This window comes from Camelus dromedarius, chromosome 29 (assembly GCF_036321535.1).
Source record: "Camelus dromedarius isolate mCamDro1 chromosome 29, mCamDro1.pat, whole genome shotgun sequence".
Classification (NCBI taxonomy): Eukaryota; Metazoa; Chordata; class Mammalia; order Artiodactyla; family Camelidae; genus Camelus; species Camelus dromedarius.
In genome coordinates, this window is record NC_087464.1 from 5,274,258 (window position 1) to 5,297,198 (window position 22,941).

A 22,941-nucleotide genomic window follows, 5' to 3' on the forward strand; every position below is an offset into this window, starting at 1 on the left:
TGATGTGGATGCACATTCTAATGACGTCTCTCCCGGTCACGACCAAATTTTGCTGGCAGTGCAATAATGTGAAAGGTCATCTGTAATACACTTTTTTTTTTAATATTAAAAATTTTTATTGACGTGTAGTTGATTTACAATGTTAGTTTCAGGTGTACAGCAAAGTGATTCAGTTATACATGAACATACATACATATTTTTTCTTTACAGATTCTTTCCATTATATGTTATTATAAGATATTTAATACAGTTCCCTGTGCTATACAGTAGGTCCTTGTGGTTTATCTATTTTATATATAGTAATACATGTCTGTTAATCTCCAACTCCTAATTTATCCCTCCCTGCTCCTTTTCCCTTTGGTAAACATAGTTTGTTTTCTACATCTGTGAGTCTGTTTTTGGTTTGTAAACAGAATTTGTATCTTTTTTTTTTTTTTTTAGGATTCCACATATAAGTGATATCATATGATATTTCTCTTTCTCTGTCTGACTGAATTCACTCAGTATGATAATCTCCAGGTCTATCCATGTTGCTGCAGATGGCATTATGTCACTGGTTTTTATGGCTGAGTAGTATTTCGTTGTATAAATATACCACATCTTCTTTATCTAGTCACCTGCTGATGAACACTCAGGTTGCTTCCATGTCTTGGCTACTGTAAATAGTGCTGCTGTGAACACTGGGGTGCATGTATCTTTTCGAGATAGAGTTTTCTCCAGATATATGCCTAGGAGTGGAATTGTTGAATCTATTTTTAATTTTTAAAGGAACCTCCATATTGTTTTCCATAGTGGCTGCACCAAATTACATTCCCACCAACAGTATAGGAGGGTTCCCTTTTCTCCACACCCTCTCCAGCATTTATATACGACTTCTTAATTAATATTAAAGTTGTATATAGAGGTCTTGTGGGACTTTTTTGGTGCTGGGGCAGAGGGGCATCCTGGGGCTCTGGCCTCTCCGGGTCCCTTCTTAGTCCTGAACCTCCTCTGTGGGCTGGGACCCTCCCTTCCCACACCCTGCTGCCGGGGTCTCTCCCGGAATGCTTCTGTCCCCTCAGGCTGCCACTCCACGCACCCCTGAGGCAGGGCCCCCAGCGGCCAACCTCTAGCTCTACCCCTGGGGGACCTCTCCCAGGGCTGTCCTGTCCCCACACCTCAGGTGAAGGCTCTTAGCACCTCTGGAGGTGAGATCCAGCTCCACACCCATTGGTGACGCTCAGGGTGGGACTTCCAGAACAAACAGGCCACCAAGAGACGTGGGAAGACTGCATCTCATCTGGCACCCAAATCAGGCTCTGATGAAGGAGGCTTCCTATGAGCTTTAGTCATAACTGAAGAGGAATTCAGTTCCTCCAAGTGCTACAGGAAAGCGAACAGCAGAGCACTGAGGAAATGCAGGGTTTTCTTCTCCTGGCGTCTTTTCTCAGTTCCACCTCCGTCAGCACAGGAGCTGTGGGTGCCCTCAGTCCCTGCCCGGGGCACGCAGTCAGCCCTCACCACTGTTAGTTACTACAAAACGTGGGGCTTCCCTACAGTAGAAAATGGTGCAGAGAGAGAAAACAACACATTCTGAATCTTCCGCCTCTCATTCTAAGGCCCAGAAGTCCCATAATAACCAAAGAAGTTACAAAGCTTTTATTCAGAGGAGCAAGAAGAGATTATCTGTTTCAAAGACAAACACAGTCAATTTTTACATATCCTTGAAATTATACACGTGTGTCACTGACACAGACCCCCTACGTTGTCTGCTGTGTTCCTCAGCGATTACTTATTCTGTTCAGTAATAAGTGTGGAAACCAAAGGATTCGGTTCATTGGGTTAAAAGTAATGAAATCATCTCAGATCCTCTCTGAAAACCTGAAGCAGACTCATTTTAGATAAAAAAAGGAATTATTTTCATTAATGTACTCATCCAGCACATATGAAAATATTGTCTCTTTGTATAATTTCAACTTCCTCTGGCCCACCTGCCTTTCGCCCGACTGCCCTTGGCTACTGTCACCAGCCACATCCAAATGTCCCCCGAGCCTCCCCCATCACCATAAGTGCCACAACCAGAGGGCGAGGCCCCCTGCACTGTGCCTGTCACAGAACGGGCAAGGGCTGTCAGAAATGTGATGGGGTCAGAGGGCAGGACATCAGCTCTGCCTCTGTTCTGTGGCTGCACGTAAAAATGACACGACTCCTCATCTCAAGATAAAAGTGCAGGGAAAGACCAACTCTCGTCCTGGCTCCTCAGGCGACCTTCTCTGAACCCTGGCATGTCTGACCTGCCTGTGTCCGCCCCCAGCTACGTGAGGCCAGGTGTGTCTGTGGACCGTGGCTCCCTTCTGGAAAGTGCCCTCCCACCCACTCCCTCCGCCTGCCCCTTCTTTGAGGAAGAATTAGCCATTATAGGCAAAGCAGCTCCTACTAATCGGCTGTCAGTGGCAAACTGCACTCGGAGTGGCCTCTGGAAGTCCCAAGGTTCTATAAATAGCCTGATTCTCCAGTTCTGGAGAAGAACCTGAAACATCCTACCTGACTCCTCTCACTCTGGACAATTAATGAGGGTGGTAATTCTGGAATATTCCTTCCCTCTACAGCAATGCCCATCCCCATGGAGGGTTGGGACCCACACGTGCTGGCTGGTTTATGGACGTCCAGGCCAGCTGGGACTAGCGTGGGCATACCCTCAGATCCTGCTAAGAGCCCAGAACCTGAGTCTGGTCACAAGGAGACACGGGACAGCCCCAGGTAGGAGGGTCCTTTTAAACCATCAAGGAGGAGACAGGACACCTAACAGCGATGCCTGTCCCTGGATGGGGTCCTGCACCAAAAGGGAAGACAGACCACTGGGACAGCGGCACTCACCACATCACAAGCGTATTGATGAGGTCTACGCAGAGAGGAGAGTAGACCCCAGAGTCTCAGGGAAATGGAACTGGATCCACTGGATTCAATTAGCCCTGAAGATTACCCCACTAGACTTCTGGGAATGTGACCTGGTAAATGTCCTTAATGTTTAGGCCACCACATGCAATCAGGAACATTTGAATTGCCTCAAAAGGTGAGAGACTGGCCGTTTCGGGAACAGAAGCTACCATAATCATCTCCTCCACTTCCACCCTATCACTGCTTCCTCCACCTCCATCTCCATCCCCACCTCCACCTCCATCCCCACCTCCACCATCACCACCACCCCACCTCTACCGCCAGGACAACCACCACCTCCACCACCTTCACCTCTACCAGTTACCACCACTCCCTCCACCAGTACCACCACATCTGCTTTGGCTGTACAAAAAAAAAAAAAAAAAAAAAGATTTCCTCTCATTTCTTAGTGCTCAGGCAAGTTCCCCGTAAGAGAAATCAGTACATAGAGTTGGTTATTTGCCCGACTGTATGTCAAGGGAGTTACATGACCTTACGTGACCTCTTGCTTCTCAGTCCCGACTACTTTGACATTTCACGGTCTCTCAGTGTTTCCCCACTCAGCTCCCACAGTTAATGAAGCAGTAAGTCCACCAACAATCAACAAACTCACCTTCAATGAGCATCAAACCTGCCACGCTTAGCACTGGGGGACTACAGAAGACATGCTCCCTGCCTTGGAGGAGCTGAAGCACATGATATGGTCAGGGAAGGAACACGCACCCAGAGCTGAGGGTGCGGGGAGGAGACCTGCTGGTGGCCGGGTACCAGCACCAACAGTGACACAGGGAGAGATGGCAAGTCACTAGAGCTCAGGGCGGGAAGAGCAGCTGTGTGCCCAGAGCACAGGGGGCCATGGGGTCTCCGGGGGGATGAGGGGGTGCTGGTGATGGGAGCGGCTGGCCCCCCACCCCCACGCCGGGAAGCAGGACACACTGGTCCTCAGTGTCCCTCCACGTGTCCTCTCTTTCAGTGCCTGGCTCCTCGCTCCCCAGTCAGGTGCCCATGTCATGTCAAGGAGAAAGCAAACTTGATATATGTTCAAAGTCACAGGGATCCTTGGTCTTAAAACAGGCCTCTGGGGTCCCTGCGTCCCGCAGATCTCATAGCAGGAGTTCTTGGGTTGAGGAAGGAGGAGAAAACTTCTACCACCGGTGGCTCCACAGAGTCACATGCATCTTCTAGAAGCTACACAGACACCTCTCTACCAGGAGGAGAAAGCTTCTTTTCAAATGTGAAAAACTGCTGATCGTTAAAAAACCCTAGAACTATTATTCAGGTGGCACTGAAATGTGACTTCTTCACCCCAAAAATGTAATACTCCAAATAATATCTTATTAACACATATTTTCCCACTCAGGACAAAAACTCCTCTGAGGGCTCTGAAACATGTAACATTTTACCAAATGACGACTGAATACTTCTTTACCCGAGACTGATGGAACAGAGACGTGAATTATTAATTGGTTCACTGTTTCTATTTATTGTGTACAGAAATTTTTGTGGTATTTCTCTGTAGGCCGTAGGAAAATCAGAAATCTTCGTTTCTAACCACAAAGCAGGAAATAAATTACTTAAGTTCCTGTACAGGACAGCTTCTCCAAACTGAATGAATCCTACCCAACTGGCTTCATCATCCAACTTTACTTTATTTTATTTTTAAAAATTTTTATTGAAGTGTAGTTGATTTATGATATTAGTTTCAGGTGTACAGCCAAGTGATTCAGTTATATATAGACATACATGTATATATTTTCTTTTCAGATTCTTTTCTGTTACATGTTATTATAAGAAATTTAATATAGTTCCCTGTGCTTTACAGTCGGTATCTATTTTATGTACAATAATGTGTATCTGCTAATCCCCAGTCCCTAATTTATCCCTCTCCATCCTTTCCCATCCTCCAGTTTTTAGGGAGGAGGTATAATCAAGAGAAGTTGTGAAATTTCAAGCATTTGTTGAATTTAAAATATTTGGACTGTACGCTTGGGATCTGGGAGGGAGGAAGGAACAGAAGTGAGAATGGGACCCGATGGCTCTGAACAGGCAGTGACACCACAGTGAGATGGCAGAACTAAGAAATGAAACACCATTAACTCAATCTAAAGACAAATAGTTACTTTTCTTCTCCACATTGATGATCAATATGTCACTCCATTACTCCAAGGGAAAACAAGAACTTGTTCCATGCTTTCTATAGCATTTAGACTCATTAACATGTTAAAGAAGGCTCAGAATTTCTAGGCAGAACGCATCTTCGTAACAGGCTTGTCCACCGCAGGCTGTGCCTAAGAACATCTTACCAAGTGTCTCTGGGACACGGTCTCAAGGACCCAGGGAGGTTGGATAGATTCCAGTCCCCTCCACAAACTGGGGTGTCAATCAATCATGCTGTGGGGATCACAGAATCCTCTAGAAAGCCCATCCCACTTAATCCCTGCAGAGAAGGCTGAGACAATCACCTCTCCACAGGGGTGAAGCAGCATAAATCTGACTCCTGGGACCAAAGCCAACAGACTCAGCTGGAGCCTGGGGCTTCTCAGTGAGAAACCGGGACCTTGGACGGAGAGCTAGTGGCCCTCCTGCTTCCCTCCCTAAATTCTTCCAAAGGCAATAAAAACTGCATTTGTTTTCCTCAGGCAAAGATAAAGGCAAAATGTAAAAGTAAAAATATAAATGTTATTCTATTGGTCATGCAAATTGGATAGATGTGCACGTGACAGGAGATATGAACTAAGTCTAAATCCTTCTAGTTTAAGGTGTTCTGTGTACTCTGGCAGTCAAAAGAAGACTTACATTTGATAACAATGTTTCCAATTAAAAAAACAGTACAATATGACCAATATTTCAGTCTTTTTGAATTGGAAGAACACTTATGAAGAGACACCTACGATGGCAAAGCTATTTCCTAAAGAGAATGAGGACCATGCGGTCCCGTACAACGGAAGCCATGACAGGCCCTTCCCCAAGCATCTTCCTTTTAGACTCTGCGGCAAAGGTTTTAAAATTTGGGTCTCATGATTTTGTTACAAGGTCAAGTGCATTAAAGAATCAAATCGGGACACCTTTTACCTCCCATGAAATCCTTTCCTAAACCACATTTTAACAAAGTATAGCATTCTCTTCTTTTAAAAAAGAAGATCACATTTTAAAAGTGGAGGGGGAAAAAGTCCTTTTTTAGCCCCGTGCCAAAGATGCTCTATGTCCCTATATATTCTGGATATTATACTATTTATTGACCATCGCTTATGGTAGGAAATGGAAGTAGCCAAGCTGCTAGAGTCTTCTTCTTTCTATTGTCTTATTGTTCAGAAAATCACTTTATTGCTTTTCTAAAAGTGGGACGTGTTCATTGTAAAATCTTATGACAACCTAAAAATGTTCTAAGAACAAAGTGCTGAACCACTGCCCCATCAACCGTGACCACAAAACGCTGAGACAGAACATGAATTCAAACTGCAAAAGACAGAGACTAACTGCAGGAATTACAGTTCGTTAATACAGTCCCATTACTGACAGATCGATGGAATATCAGTACAGCAAAGTCCACGCCTCTCAATGCACCCTTCAGAAAGTGGAATATCCAAACCACAACAACATAGTCCATGAAGCCCCGCTGACCATCACACCCGAACCCACTCCTCCCTGCAATCGACCTTCTGTAAACCCCACGTTTCCCTCTCTTTCAATCTCAGTGTCAAAATGTTGTCCCTCCAGAGAGGCTGAAACATTTCACTTTTGAGATAAAGTCCAAAGGGAAAGATCATCAAAAAGAAGTAAGTGAATTCTGCAGATGGTAACTGCACCTAACATTCAGCATCATATAAAATAACGTGATAAAATTTCAATTCTCATTTTTATATTTTAACAAAGAATTCAAGTTTGTTTCTCTATTTATTCAATGTTTCACTTTTGAAAAGCAACTTGCTTTATTTTAAACCACTCTTATAGCTTCTTTGGTCATTTTGTTAGGTCTGCTTAGTTAAGAATTTCCTGTCTTTTTACCCCTTTTATCCCCATTATTGCTTAAATGTCTTCTGAGAGGTCACATTTCACCTACATCTTGTATCATGAAATTGGTCAAGCACACTTTTAAGTAAAACAACTGGGTACAAAAAAACCACCATCATTAACTGAACTGGGATCGGTCTTAATAATATGAGAGTGCTTCTATTTTCTGGCACTACCAGAAAGTTGGGTGTTTGGGGTTCATCAAATATTTAGTCTGTGTTCACATGAACAAGTGGATTTGTGATTTTTCTAAGAAATTTACATTATCCACTAAATTTAATTCAATTTTTCTTTTAGAGTTCAGGAAATAGTTCTTTATCTTGGTCTCTGAATCAGAATCATTATGAACCAGTTAATATAAATGCACCTAAGGAGACCTGGTAAGAAAGTTACGTGGGTTGGTAAGCTGTTGGAGAAACCGGTTTTACTGAAACACACTCAACCTGAAATAAGCCTGTTGTGTTTTTATGAAACTAAAACAAGAAAAAGAAAAAAAAAAAGAAATCAAAGGAAAATTTTGAACCGTCCACTTACAGTGAGTTCACAGAAATCGATGCTATCCAAGCTTTTGCTTCTGTGGAGTCTCCCTTTAATTCGTCGTAAAGAAGGTTTTCCTTGGCTGACATTAGAAGTAGCACCATTAGGATTTTCAGAGGATGGCGTGACCCTGCAAGAAAGGGAAAAGTTTTCAGAAGACAGGTTGGTGGGTGAACATGTTTCTCAAGTACGAGGTAAGCGTGTACCTGAGGATGGCTTTGGAAATGTCATTCTCCTTTCTCAGCCAAAAAGCTAAAAACCACTGTGGAGCTGCGTCCTAGCAGAGAGCCTTGCCAAGTATTTCTTTGCAGCTTGCTAATTTAGAAACCCTTTGTGACAGAGGTCAAATACTCCAACATTAAGATTCACTAAAAAGTCAACTCTGTCACCGTCAGAAAAGCAATTAAGACTGGACTGAAGGAAACGAGAATGTGTGTGTATGAGAGTGTGTGTGTGTGTGTGTGTGTGTCTGTATATATATGCATGACCAGGACATTATGCTGAACACCAGAAACTGACACACTGTAACTGACTATATACTTCAATTAACAACAACAACAAAAAAGACTAGACTGAAGTTTCCTAGGAAACTCGGAGGCATGACTTCCCTCTGGGTAGTTACTTATCCAGTGCTCAGCCTGGTCCCTGACACATCCAGTGCAAGTCGGCTGTCATCGTGTACAACCCCAGAAACCGTTAATGATGCTTTTGTTAGGCGTAAAAAAAACCCTTTCCGAGTGTAAGCATGATAGTCAATACTTAATTCAGTATTACTATGGAACCTAGAAAATATGATAAAAAGAAATGGCAGATAAACTAAGCCATCAACAGGGGAGAAGGCATAGCTCAAGTGGCAGAGTGCATGCTTAGCATGCATGAGGTCCCGGGTTCAATCCCCTTTATCTCCTCTAAAAATAAACAAATAAATAAACCTAATTACCTTCCCCTCAAAATGATAAATAGAAATGATACAAAAAATTAAGCCATCGACAGAATGCACGCTGGGCTACGTGTTCACACATATCAAAACACACTCAAGACTGTCACGTGTTCTGTCATTTCTGTGGCCCTGCTGGGGGCGGCCTTAGAACACGGTGCCTTAGAACCTGGGAGGAAACTGCTCAGTGGATTATTGTCTTAGATAATAAATATTATAATAAAGATTATATAGCATGAGTCTGATTTGTAAATGAGGTTTATGGAAAAGTTTCCTTATTTTATGATCCGATCTCCTATTTATAATATAGTCCATGTTCATTTATTTATCAACCTTCATGACCTATTTGATTGTTGATATTTAAAATGCTGTTGTCTGAAAGGGATAAAATACACCTCTTGTTCCTTGAAAAGGACACAAAGGATGGACTACTAGCAATATAATTTTGATTTAATAAAAATAAGATAGAAATAAATATAAAATAGATTAGGTACAGCTGTAGTTTAAAACAAAAGTGCTACATCCATGTAGTTAGAATATCTGAGGAGGACACAAAGATACAAAAAATGGAAAGTAAAAGCTTCCCTTTTGTCCGCATCCTGAAACTCCATCCCTTCTCCTAAGGACGCTCACTGCTAACAGTTCTTTGAATAACCTCCCAGACAAATACTTGAGTTTATCGATGTACGTGTTAATCTCCTGAAATTTTTAAGTAAAGTGACCAAATTGCTTACATTGTCCTGGACCTTAAATTTTTCACTTAATCACCTATTTTGACACTCTTCCCATAACAACCCATATGGATCTACGTCATTCTTTTTTAATGGCTAAACAGTATTTCATGATGTAGCTGTACCACAATTTATTCAACCATTCCCCTACTGATGGAGAATGTTTAGTTTAGTTTTCAAATGTTTGCTATCAAACCGCAAAGCAATGAACATCTTTTGTGACAACATCCTTGGGTACAAACTCAGTATTTACTTAGGAAAAGTGACTAGAAGTTGCCAGGTACTGCCTTTCGAAAAGGCTTTATCAATTTACACTTCCATCAACAGCATATAACACTGCCCATTTAGGGGACCTTAAACACAAGGACAATTTGATCATTTTATTTTATTAGGTAAAACTCAGCTTCGCTGTGTCTTGCTGAATTGCTGATTTCTATAGGAAAGTCTACTACAGAGTTCCCCAGCGTGAATGCGGGTTTGTCAACTGATCTTTGCATATCATTTGTTTTTCCTTTACCTATTTCAGATCTGTTTTACTAGCTTTCTTAATGTTTGTGGCTCATATCCTCTTAGGGATTTAACTTTTTATCACATGAAAAGTCTCTGTCGGAGGGAGGGTATAGCTCAGTGGTAGAGCATGTGCTCAGCAAGCATGAGGTCCTAGTCTCTGTGTCAGTGAAACATTTTACCCGAAATGCTATTTTGTCTGATTAGTTCCCTATCTATTCTTTTTTGGGAAGGAGGTAATTAGGTAGGTTTGTCTGTTTGTTTGTTTGTTTACTGGGGATTGAACCCAGGGCCTCATGCATGCTAAGCATGCATGCTACCCCTGAGGTATACCCTCCTCCCATCTATATTTTTATATTAAACTTTTCCTGGCTTATATTTTCAACCTTCCCAAGTGTCTGCCTCTCTCCTTTAAGTTGTAACTTTAACACTTGGTAAACAGCATGTAGCCATATTCTCTTTCTTTTTCACCCAATTTGAGAATCAGTATCTTTTGAGAGGAACTTAATCCATCCAAAGTATTGCTTATTGATATGCTTAGATTTACTCCCACCATCTTATTTTATGGTTTGTGGGTTTTTTAAATTTACATGCTTTGTTCTTTTTTTTCTGCCTTTTCAGTATGACTGAGTTTTATTTGTCCCCACCGACCCCTAGACTTTTCCCCTTTCCGAATAGATTGAAAGTAATACATCCTATTAGGGCGACCTGAACTCTAAAGCTAACCATGTGTGCACACACATTTATGTACTTATATGTACACATATATACACACACGTAGATACACATATAAAAACATATATATTTAAACTCATATTCTTCTATTAACATGGAGGGTTCACTGTTACTCTTATCTCCTCTTACACAAGAAATGACATTCACACATCTTCATTTTTCTTCTTTCTCAGTACCACCACGTCCAAAAGTCCAAAAGTCCACTCCCTACTCTTGGAAACAGTTTTAAAACCTCCTAACTTTTCTTTCTTTTGACCCCTCTCTTTAATGGAGGGACTGGGGACTGAATGCAGGACCTCATGCATTTACCACTGAAGACCCTCCCTCTAATTTGATTTTCAATTTTGTCAGTTCAGCCATTCTTTAATTTCAATGAGCAAATTTTCCATTTCTAAAGTGTCTAGTGCTTGTTTTTTATTAATAGAATATTCTCTTGCATCTTTCTGAAAATCATGATAATCCAATGTTTTTTTTTTTTCTGAGATTAGTTGCTCTGTTTGTTGAATATGGTAATTCTCTTAATACTGGCTTTCCCCAGTTGTTCTGTGATTTGTCAATCTGTTTGTATTTGTTTTTCTGTTTGTATTTGACAGTGTCTGTTTCCCCACTGCAGGGTTCTCAGGGTTCACTTTGGCCATGCTGGCAGAGAGACAACATGGGGTGCAGGGAGGTTTGTGAGATAACTTCTCTTCTGGGTCAAGGGACCCAGTTGCTCTCTCAGGTCCAGCCCTATCTCTGGCCCCAGTGCCCACCTTACTGCCTTAATGAGAAAGCAATACTGTTGTCCACTACTTGTCACAAATCAGTGAGGATGAGGGGGTGCATCAAATCTAATTAAGTCTCCACGTGTCCTCTGCTCCTTCCATTCCCCGATGCTACTTCAAGATCCACCCTTAACTTGGCAGGGATCTTTTGCACATTTTCCGGACAATGCTTTCTGCAAGGCTCTTCTCTCAGTAGATCTGTCCTGATCTACCAACAGCATTTCAGAGATTCCTCAAAAATGCTGGTCCACCGAAGGCAGTCTTTATTGTTTACTCAGACTATTACTACTTTTGTGGTTGCTTTAAAAATGTTTATTCTTTGTTATTTTACTGAATTTCCAGTGAATCCACCTTTGAAGTCACCGCCCAGAGTAAACTGTTCATGATGTCACTTTCATTATCCTCAGTACAAGTAGCAGCACTTGAATGCGCTTGTTCTCCTCTCTGCAGGGTAAAAGCTTCCATGAAAAGAACAGAGACCTCTGTTCAAGAAAACAGGGCATGTGGGAAAGAAAAACAGAATTGTAAAACAATATACAAGTCTTTTTTTTTTTTAATTGAAGTACAGTCAGTTACAGTGTGTCAATTTCTGGTGTACAGCACAATGTCCCAGTCATGCACATACATACATATATTCGTTTTCATAGTCTTTTTTCACTAAAGGTTATTACAAGATATTGTATATAGCTCCCTGTACTGTGCAGAGGAAATGTGTTTTTTAATCTATTTTTATATATAAGTTAGTATCTGCAAATCTTGTTTATCCTAGTTCATCCCCTCCTCTTCCTCCCCATCCCCGACCCTAACCATAAGATTGTTTACTGTGTCTGTGAGTCTCTATCTGTTTCGTAGATGAGTCCATTACTCTCTTCTTTTTTCTTTTTTTAGATTCCACATGAGTGGTATCATATGATATTTTTCTGTCTCTTTCTGGCTTACTTCACTTAGAATGACGATCTCCTGGTCCATCAATGTTGCTGCAAATGGCATTATTTTGTTTTTTTATGGCTGAGTAGTATTCCAAAACAATATACAAGTCTTAAATTCTCTTAATTTCCTCTCTCTCACTTTATTTTGATAGCATTGGTTATGTGGTGTCATCATAGTATGAGAAATGAGTAGAAATGTAACAAACCTTTTAAAATTTTTATTTCTTTATTACTGTATTTTTTTTGCCAAGGGGGAGGGGTAATTAGGTTTGTTTGTTTGTTTGTTTGTTTGTTTTAATGGAGGCACTGGGAATTCAACCCAGGACCTCATGCACGCTAAGCATGTGCTCTACCACTGACCTTTACTCTCCACACCGTAACAAACTTTTTGACAAGGAAACTTTCCAAATTTTTTCTTTCATCTGACTTACAGAAGTATTACTATTTTCCCTTTTTCCCCACAAACCTAAAAGCTTAAAACCTAAAGTCTGCAATAAGAATTTATATCCACCAAATTTTACAAATGACGAACAGCCAAGAAATTTACCAGACTTAACTCAATGTAATACTAGATCCAGTAACAAAGTAAAACAGAAACAAAGATTCTAAAAATGACTGGAAGGATGGACTCTCCTCCTCTCTACTAGGATCATAATAAAAACTTTTACTAACCAGGAGAGCTGAGCCAGTCCATCCCAGGTGAAGATCAGGTGAGTACCCACCCTACCTGCAGACTCAGTGGCAGGATTGCGTCCAGTCCAAGAACTGAACCAGGCTCCTACAAAGGAACTTCAGTAACTTTAGAGCTCCAGCTAGGTCTTTGTGAAGCTAAGAGGTCAACTGTTAAAAAGCATATGGGTCAGTAATGACCCTACTCCCTTTGGTGAGGGATAAAGGAAAGGAATAAACAGGTCCAGATAATAATGCAGAAGGTTAACTCCGGTACAAGTAGAAGGGGTCTTGAGATACAGGGGAATTTAAGACGTCACTTCTTTAGACAACAAGTTTCTTCTGTCTAGCACAGGGAACTGTATTCAATATCTTGTAGTGACCTACCATAAAAAGTAATATATGCATTATGCTGTACACCAGAAATTGACACAACATTGTAAGCTGACTACACTTCAATAAAAAACTACAAAAATAAAATAAAAGCAAAAAAGGTAAAAAAAAAAAAAAGATGTCACTTCTGTTTTGTTTTAACACTTTTTGAGAATTAATACTCGTCCTGGGGTGGAAATATGTTTCTCTGCTGGACTGTCACAAGAAGACAGAAGCATGCCTACAACTCGGGTGGGAAGAGCTGCACCTGGGCACAGATAACTCACCAAGGACAGTTCCTCCTCAAGAAGCGTAAGGAGATCTTGTGATCCCAAGGTACACTGTCCCTCACCCTGATGGTGCGGATCTGCACCCAATAACTCAGACTTTGGAGTTTATTCATCAAACATTTAGGAGAATGGCCTCTCATGACAGGGAGATAAAGTCATCAGCTGAGGAAGAAGCACCCTGGATACTTGCCCTTGAACTCTGCAGAAATCAGTATTTAGCTTAGAAAGAAGTTTTTCTTTCCAGATTCTTCTTCTTACTATTTTTTAAATTTAATGGAGGTACTGGGGATTGAATCCAGGACCTCGTGCATGCTAAGCATGTGCTCTACCACTGAGCTATATCCTCCCCTGTCTTTCCTAATTCTTAATTCCATTCATCCTTAGGGAGCAATTGGGGAGAAAACAACTGCCTCCCTCCACTCCCTTCATAACTTCTCTAATGGGGTTGTGTTTTTATTTGCGGCCTCGGCTGAGGCACTTGAAAGGCAGAAACCCGGGGTCCCCCCTCTCGTTTTGTTATCACTCAGGAGCTTGGGCTCACAGCCATTTCTCGAGCACGGGTCACTTAGGACAAGCCACTCCCAAGCTCATCTGCCTCACCCGTTTCCAATTTCTGGTGGAAAAGAACTCAAGTCATCACAACTGGGCAAAAATAACCCAGATGGTAAAAACAGAGTGGACATCCAAGAGCAAAACTATCAACAAAAGCAATACCTAATAATCCTTCTACAATACATCAGTTCTAAAGTATCAGTGATCAGCAGCTACAACCAAGTCAAGAGAACACCAAGAAGTGCTGGCAAAGCACTGTTCCCCCAAACGAGGAGAATCCTAGAGAAAGGTGTGAGAATATGAGCCTTGGGATACTGCTAAGTAGGGCAGCGCTGCTGACTTTAGGAGGGTGCTGAATCCTTCTGAAGGATTCTTCAGGAAAAGCTAGTAAAATGCTAATTTCTGTTGACGAGTACCAGACTTTGAAACCTCAACAGCTCAGTAGAAAGGTTTATATTAAATGACCCTTAGTTGTACTTCCAAATAATAATGTGTGTAACTGCCTATAATTTGCACAGTAAAGAAACTAAGATGGGACTTGGGTATCAGTCCCATCCCCTCAGGGGGACCTCTGTGACCAGTGAGTGGGCCATGGGCCACCCCTTGGAGAAACAATACTCTATCAGACACTGTCCATTTTCCATCATTCTCTCTTTCCAGACTGTCATGTCCTTGTTCAGGTGTGTTTTTAACCCCAAGAACTGGCATGAAACTTGATGTGTGAGTTGGGGCCAGTCAAGGACCTCATTTATAAAACTGGGGTGATATGGCCCCCACCTCATGGGGGTGCAGTTGGTTAAATGAGAGGGTGTTGAGTTCAATGAATGGCAGGTCTTATTTTCGGAGTCTGATTCTCAGATGACTATTCGGAGGAACGCATGGCTACTGCATGGCCTTCTATAATTAGGGACTCTAATAACCAGGAGAAATAGGTGGACAAGCCTGGAGAAAATGAAATGACACTCTTTCCCCCACTAAGATCAGTGTAGACTCCCCTAAAAGCACTCAGTGCAAAAAATCAAGACTCTGATAACAATAAATAATTATGAAAACATTTTTTTCACATTTCACCTAGCACGGAGCTGGCCGTGGTACCTGTCCTGGGTTGAATGGGGCCTCTCCTGCCCACATGCCCTACTCTTGGTGAACATGACCCTATTTAGCAAAAGATGTAATGCAGTTGAGGCTCTCCAGATACAATCATCCTGGACTATCCAGGTGGGTTTGAAGTCTGATGACAAGTGTCCTAAGAGACGGAAGAGGACACAGAGAGATCATGTGACATTGTCAAGGGAGACTGCAGTGATGTGGCTACAAGAAGCTCCTGGACTCACAGGAACTGGAGGAGACAGGAAGGATTCTCCCCGGAGTCTTGGAGGGAGCACAGCCCTGCTGACACCTTAATTTCAGACTCCTGGCCTCCAGAACCGGGAGAGAATACATTTCTGCTGCTTTAAGACCCGTGGTTTTGGTGATCTGTCACAGCAGTGCTAAGAAACTCAGCACCCTACTGCTTCTCTCCATCACGGGCCATGATCAGAGGTTCCCAGAGGTGCCTGCAGGCTCAATGATGCAGGCCTGGTTGTCTGGCCGCTTTAGGTTCCATGTAAAAGTGTCTGCAAGCAGGACACTCCTTCTTAAAGGATTTGCAGAGCCAATCAGAAAGACAGAACGATACAGCAAAAAAGACCGCGGACCAACTTGAATGGCCAAACTAGACAGAAGTGAGGGGCCAAAGTGCTGGCCCATTCAATGCACACCTCTACTAAGAAGGGCACTGGCTTTGCGGGCATGCAGTCTTCTCACACAGCCTGGAGCCAGGAAAAGAGAGACACGGGGAGCATGCACATGTCCATAAGCATCTTCACACAAATCTTGGTATATGCCATGACCAGCGATCACAGCATGTCCTCACATCCTGTCCATGGACACAAGGTGGTGCATCCCACCACCTGACATGCCCTGCTGACGTCTGCTGTCAGTTCCCACCCACCATGCTGGAGTCAGACCCCACAGCCTCATCCTCTAGCCATATAACAGGGCGTCCATCTCTAATTCTCCATATGCAGTGGCTAGGACACTGGCAAAATGAAATGCTATCTAGAAAATACATTCCAGAGGCTGTAAGAGATGGATTAATCAGGCAGCCCAACAGTGTCCAACTTGAAGAAAAATAGTGTGTGGGGGGCGAGGGTAGAGCTCAGTCATAGAGTGCATGCTTAGCATGCACCAAATCCTGGGTTCAATCCCCAGTACCTCTATTAAATAAATAAATCTAATTACCAATCCCCTCCAAAAAAAAAAAAAAAAAAAAAGGACTGTGCATCTATGTTTAAAGGACCACCCCTCCAGAGTTCTGCAGTGTGTTCCTCACTCTGCCCTGGAGAAACTCGATGAATGTTTGCAAATCCACTTAACACTGAGTGGAAACTCTGAAGTGCTCATTTAAGACTATGGAAAAGCTCAACCAAATCCCCCTGCTCTGTCCAGGCTGTCTCTTCATAAATGTTTGTTTGTTTGTTTTTCAATTGAAACAGAGTCAGTTTACAATGTTGTGTCAATTTCTGGTGTGCAGCATAATGTTTCAGTTATACATATACATACATATATTCCTTTTCATATTCTTTTTCATTATAGGCTACTACGAGATACAGAATATAGTTCCCTGGGCTATACAGAAGACATTTATTTTTTATCTCATAAAATAGTTTCTGATGCTGGTCCCAGTTCACTGCCTGCCTCGACTGTGAATGTTTAGAGTACAAATGTCACCTGGTTACTCCCTTGTGTTCTCTCTGCACCCGCTCTATACTGGGCAATGTCATTTCAGAAGTGGCACTCCAATGATGAAAAACAAATAAGCCTAGTCTCTTGAACTTGTGACCAATTGCCACTAATATTCACGCCAAACAGCTCGTCAAACATTATTTTCATATCTTGGTTTTTAAGTGTAACAGCAAGAAAATTCCTTAACTTTCTTTTCCAGTTAAGCATCATTAAGAATTCATTTGTTCAACACATCTTTTGAGAACATATTCTGTAACAGATACTACTTGCAGGAGATCTAGTAATAAACAAGGTAGACAAAAGCCCTGGCCCAATGTAGCTTACATTCTAGGGAGGGGGGAGAAGTAATATATACGAAGATTTAAAAAAATATGCAGTGTGTTAGATATTGATAAGCACTCAGGAGAAAAGCAGGGTGGGAGGAAGACTGCTGGTACTGATCTTTTTTTCTCCTGTCCACCATCTATCTGTAACCATAGTTTGTTTTCTACATCCGTGAGTCTGTTTCTAGCTCATAAATAAAATTTGTATCTTTTAAAAGATTCCCCACATAAGTGATATCATATGATATTTGTCTTTCTCTGTCTGACTTACTTCACTTAATATGATAATCTCTAGGTCCATCCATGTTGCTGCAAATAGCATTATTTCATTCTTTTTATGGCTGAGTAATAATCCACATCTTCTCTATCCATTCATCTATGGACATTCAGGTTTCCATGTCTTGGCTATTGTAAATAGTGCTTCTGTGAACATTGGGGTGCATATATCTCCTTGAACTATAATTTTCTCCAGATATATGCCTAGGAGTGGGATTGCTGGATCCTATGGTAACTCTAGTTTTAGTTTTTTAAGGAAGCTCCATACTGTCCTCCACAGTGGCTGCACCAATTTACATTCCCACTAACAGTGTAGGAAGGTTCCCTTTTCTCCACACCCTCTCCAACATTTATTATTCGTAGACTTTTTTTAACAATGGCCATTCTGACTAGTGTGAGGTGATACCTCATTGTAGTTTTGATTTGCATTTCTCCAATAATTAGTGATACTGAACATCTTTTCATGTGCCTGTTGGCCAAATGGATGTCTTCTTTGGAGAAATGAATAGTGACATATTCTTGATGTATTTGCTAAAATCTTCTTCCATTGACATTTCTTAATTCAATTGGTGCCAACTTTTACCAGCCTAGTCTTCCATGCATTGCCACTTGCTGTTCGTCAAATTAAAATAACTTTTGACCTACTGTATAGCATAGGGAACTATATTCAATATCTTGTAGAAACCTATAATAGAAAAGAATCCGAAGAAAGAATATAGATAGATAAATGGATAACTGAATCACTTTGCTATATACCTGAAACTAACACAATATTGTAAATCAACTATACTTCAATTTTTAAAATTAAAAAAATTAAAATCCCTTTTGCAGAATGAATTTCTCTTTTTGTAAACAAATGAGGGGTGTGGAGGGAAGATGACACTAATATTTATTCAGCGCCTACATTCAGCCAGGCATAATGGCAGGCACTTTTTATTTACTATTGCAGTTGATCTCTGACCCTATGAAGTAGACAAGCACGATTCTCACTATACAGAGGAAGAAACGGATACTCCAGTAACTTGTTTAAGGTCACATTGTAAGTGGCACAGCTGCAACTGGAACTCTGCAGCCCATATTTTTTGGTCTTACCCTCAAAATTCTCCACTATTGGGATTTTTGAAAAACTCTTTTTTTTCGTGGCTGCTCAATCTGTATATTCCTCGGATCATTTATTTCATTTTGTCTCATACAGCAACAATGACTTTTCTCCAACGCCTAAAAGCACCTCACTTCCTTGCTCTCTAACCTTAAAATTAAATTGGACTTTGTTCAACTGAATTGCATAAACCTCTATGAACTATATTAACCACAAATGTTTTAATTAAAATGACCGCTGAATACTAAGATCACTGGCATCTTTTGTCTATAGTCGCCATCCCTGTACTTGACCGTTTCTTCTGTCATACAATCTTACTCCCAAGTCCCAAGTCGATGGAATGCCTTGGGAGCCACCGGAGTTGCATATGACACATTTCAATGCTAATAAAATGCAATACAATCCGACAGATAATCCAGTGTGTAAAGCAGATCTGGGTAACTCCCAGACGTCTTCCTTTAAGGGCGTTCTTTTCCCGTTACCCCAGTAACAGTTTCCAGGTCGCGGCACCCGGACCGCCTGCAGATAAAACACAGTCCCTGATCCCGCAACCATAATCCCGCAACTTCTGCCCCTTGTAGCTGCAGCGGCGCGTCCTTGACCACGGACCCAAGGCACCGAGATGCTGAGAAATCCCAAGAGGCGCAGACAGTGACAATGGACTGGCCGCTGTCTGCGAGCCGGTCTGGCTGGGGGTTCCGGGCCCGAACCGGCCGGGATGGAGGCCGGCGCCCGGGGCCGGTCCGCCGGGGTCACGGCCCTGCGCTCCAGCCGCAGCCGCCGAAGGTCGTGCGCGGCCCCCGGGCTCCCCACAAAGCCCCCCGCGCCCCCCGCGCCGCCCGGCCCGCGCCCCCCGAGCCCTCACCACAGCTTCCTCTTGAGCGGCAGGAGGCTGCCGCGGTTGGAGGGGGTGACGCCGATGGCCATCTGCAGCACCGTCAGGTATTTCTGGTACTTCATCTTGTCTCCGCTCCTCTCGCGGGCCGGGCCCCGCCGCCGCCGCCGGCGCCGCAGGCACAGCCCCTCCAGGCGCCGCATAGATCAGTCCTGGGCCATCCGCCCCGCGGCCGTGCTCGCCCGGCTCCCGCTCCCGCCGCTCCCGCCGTCCCCGCCGCCGCTGCCGTGCGTGCCCGCCGCTCCCGCCGCCGTCGTGCGTGGCCGGGCCCCGCTCCCGCCGCTGTCGCTCCCGCTCCTCCACCCCCCGCGCCGGGCGCACCGCCTCCCGGGCGGCGGGGCTGGGCGGGGAGGTCCGGCCACCCCCGCGGCCTCGGTGTCTTCAGCGCAGGGCGGGAGCTCCCCTCCTCCAGTTGTCTCTCAAGGATCCCAGCGACGGGCTTCCAGAGATGAAAAAAATATTATTTTTTATTTGTAATCACCACTGAGTAGCGAGTGTGTAGCCATCATGTTTGTGCTCCAGCTTGGAGTGCTGGGACACTGTGTGCAGACTGCATGCGCAGACCTGCACCTTGTGTGTATACAGTGCATGTGTGTACACAATGCAGGTGTGTCTATGCAGTCGGCACCTGCAGGCAGGTTCAGGTTCTGGCTGTGAAAATGACCCTGAACAGGGCAAAACTGTCTTAATCATCTACGGGGGAAATCAAGATTGTTCCATGACCTTTAAAAATGCTGTCAAAACATTCCAAATTCTCTTCACTGATGCTTTTAAATGTGTAGGGAAATGAAAAAAAAATATTGAGTAAAAAAGCTCATCATTTGTTATACTGGAATTTAAAACATTTCAGGGGATGGGGCTAGCTCAGTGGTAGAGTGCCTGCCTAGCATGCACAAGGTCATGGGTTCAATCCCCAGTCCCTCCACTTAAGAAATAAGTAAATAAATAAACCTAATTACCTCCTCCTCTAAGAATTTTACAAATATCCAGAGCTAACTCGTTTTGTTTCTTTGCAAGAAAATCTTATCAAGAGTCACGTGAACAGTGTTTGTGTCTTTTCCTGGAAGAACTGCTGTGTACTGACAGAGCATCCTTTCTGTGTCTTGGCAAAGCGTCACGTTTGGATCACATTCCACATTTTATCCCCTGGCCCTTCACCGTCGTGGAGTGTACCAGAAGTCCTTGAATGTGCCATCCTCTGGGACATACTCACCCTCTTTCCCTGCTCAATGTCTCATTCGGAATGGTCCTCTGTTGCGTGTCTAGAGTCTCCGGAAGGTTGGCCATGCCAACATTCATTTGGGTGCCTTTTTCTTTTTCTATAACTCCAGTTACATCCCATTCATGTTTCAGGTCACTTCCATCTTTACCATTTTTCGTTTCTTTGCTGCACTTCCATCTCTGTTGACCAGTTCCCTCTTTCAGTTACTAGTTGTTTTTAACGGGGCTGTGTGGGTTTACCACAGGGAGAAAAGGAGGTGACACCACCACACACTTTGCTGTCAGTGGTGAAGCTAAGAATGCTCAGAGACCAAATGCAGACAGACTTTGAAAGAACGACTGAAATTGGTCACTGATCACGAGGTTCGCCTTCTGTAGGCAGCGCTTTGTGGACCAGAGAGCCAGGGACGAGTTTATGCTAGGTGAATTTGCTCAGTTAATACGCGTGGAAACTGAAATTTGAACCTATTGTTGAGCAGCAGGTCTTACTTCATTAAGCCACGTAACTAACATCAGGCCTATCTGAGCCTGCAAAGCAAGGACAGCCTGTAAACGTGTACACATTGTATGTAAATGTGAAGAGTACCGCTGTCAAGTGCCTTTGCATCCACCAGGCAGAATTACCAAATGTCAACCATTCCCTCTACAGTGCGCCCCTCCTGTATCTCTACTCAAACATTTCATTTTCAAATTGATTAGCACATGAGAAAATTCGAACAAAACAATCTCCTTCTGGTTTAGGCTCTCAACATGATTTCAGAGTCACTTCTGTAGAAAAGCAGGTCTAAATCTATTTTCACTTTTATTTTCCCAGAAGTTTTAGCTCTCACACAAAATGAGGAATTGTCAGATCTTTCACACTGTAAATGTATAGTCATACCTGGGAGAGGGCCTTTCAAAGGACTGGGAGCAGTACTTTTAAAATACATCAGGGCCTATACTTACCTATTCACCATTTCTTAGATGTGCTTGAACTTTTGCACCACCTTGCTATGTTATTGTAAGATATCTGATGAAAATGCTGTGTTACACTCAAAGATTTAGATAACTGGAGGCTGAGGGGACCTATTCAGGATAATGGGAGATAAAAATAAATCTGGCAGAAGCACTTCCACAACAGCAGGAAAATCTGTTTCTCCATAAAAGGGAGAATATTGGCTTAAATTGTCAAATCAACCTTTTCTGAACTCCAGAAAGTAACCAAAGGCTTGCATCAATCCAAAGATTGTTTTTTCAAGAAAAACGGCTGCATCCTGGTAAGAACAGGGAGCCTTATGGCATTTTAACTTGCCCAGTTCCCACCCTCTTCTGCCCAGGTCTGCAGTAAACTTGAAAACTAATAGTCTCACAACTACAGTAGCTTTGAAACTAGCAGCCACTGGAGGGTAAGAATGTGTTTAAAGACCCCCAAAACCCCATCCCCAGAGAATTGTCATTATTTGACCTGGTGATGGTTCCACTCACAGGGCTTGTGTTTATTTCGCCTGCCTCAGAAGTAACTCTATGCAAACAGCCCTATATCTAGGGCATTTGTCAATAACAGTCAGATAACAGCTGCCTGAAGTGGTGAAACCAGTTGTGGTTAACAAGAGGTTCACCGAAGAAAAGAAAAAAAAAAAGCAATTTGGAGAATAAAAACCCATAGGGTACGTTGAAAAGCTCCGATGTGTTCCTGGGAATCCAGAATGCCATGTACACATGCAGGACTGTGCGCGTGCTCAGAAAATGCCTGAGAAGGCCCTAATCACTCAATTCTGGTTGAGCTTGAGGTTCAGTGCAAGCAGAAGGTGAAGGCTAAGGAAGAGTTGTAAATTACCTACCAGAATGTTGAAGTGTTGAAGGCATGCCCCAACACACACACACACACACACACACACACACACACACACACACACACAGCCTCTTAGCAAAGACTAGGAGATTTACTGGTTCAAAACATTAAAGTTTTGCCCAATAATTAGTTGACCACTTAACTACCCAAGCAGAGACTTAGTGGCCACACATAACAAAGAATACAGACTTTTACAGAGTTAGTCCAGAAAAGTCACTAAACAAACAACAAGTTTTGGAGTAGGGAGAGGGATGTGATTTCTAGAATCACCATGTTTTACTATTCAAAATGTCCACATTCGAACAACAAAAATTACAGGATATGCAAAGCAACAGAAAAATCAGCCCTTACACAGAAAAAAAAAACCTGTTAATAGAAACTGTTCTTGAGAAAGCCCAGGCATTGGATTTACTGGACAAAGACTTTAAATCAGCTATTATAAATATGTTTTCTAAAGGAAACCATGTGCTAAGAATTAAATGAAAATATGACAACAATGTCTCACCAAATAGGTAATATCAATAAACAGAAATTAAAAAAAAACAAACTCTGGAGTTGA

General features: G+C 42.8%; 1 protein-coding gene across 6 annotated transcripts in view; it reads right to left on the reverse strand.

The window, feature by feature from the left end:
• Positions 1-22,941, reverse strand: part of TJP1 (tight junction protein 1) — a 234,821-nt gene that overhangs the window by 192,784 nt on the left and 19,096 nt on the right. For 5 of the 6 annotated variants that reach the window (XM_064480516.1, XM_064480514.1, XM_064480513.1 and 2 more), the window contains exons 1-2: positions 19,301-19,531; positions 7,462-7,594 (exon numbers count right to left, since the gene is read on the reverse strand). In XM_064480516.1, the coding sequence (XP_064336586.1) occupies positions 7,462-7,594; positions 19,301-19,473 (306 nt within the window). In that variant the 5' untranslated portion in view covers positions 19,474-19,531. Of the gene's footprint in view, positions 1-7,461; positions 7,595-19,300; positions 19,532-22,941 lie in introns of those variants that run through there. The other variant, XM_064480517.1, reaches the window with a different exon arrangement.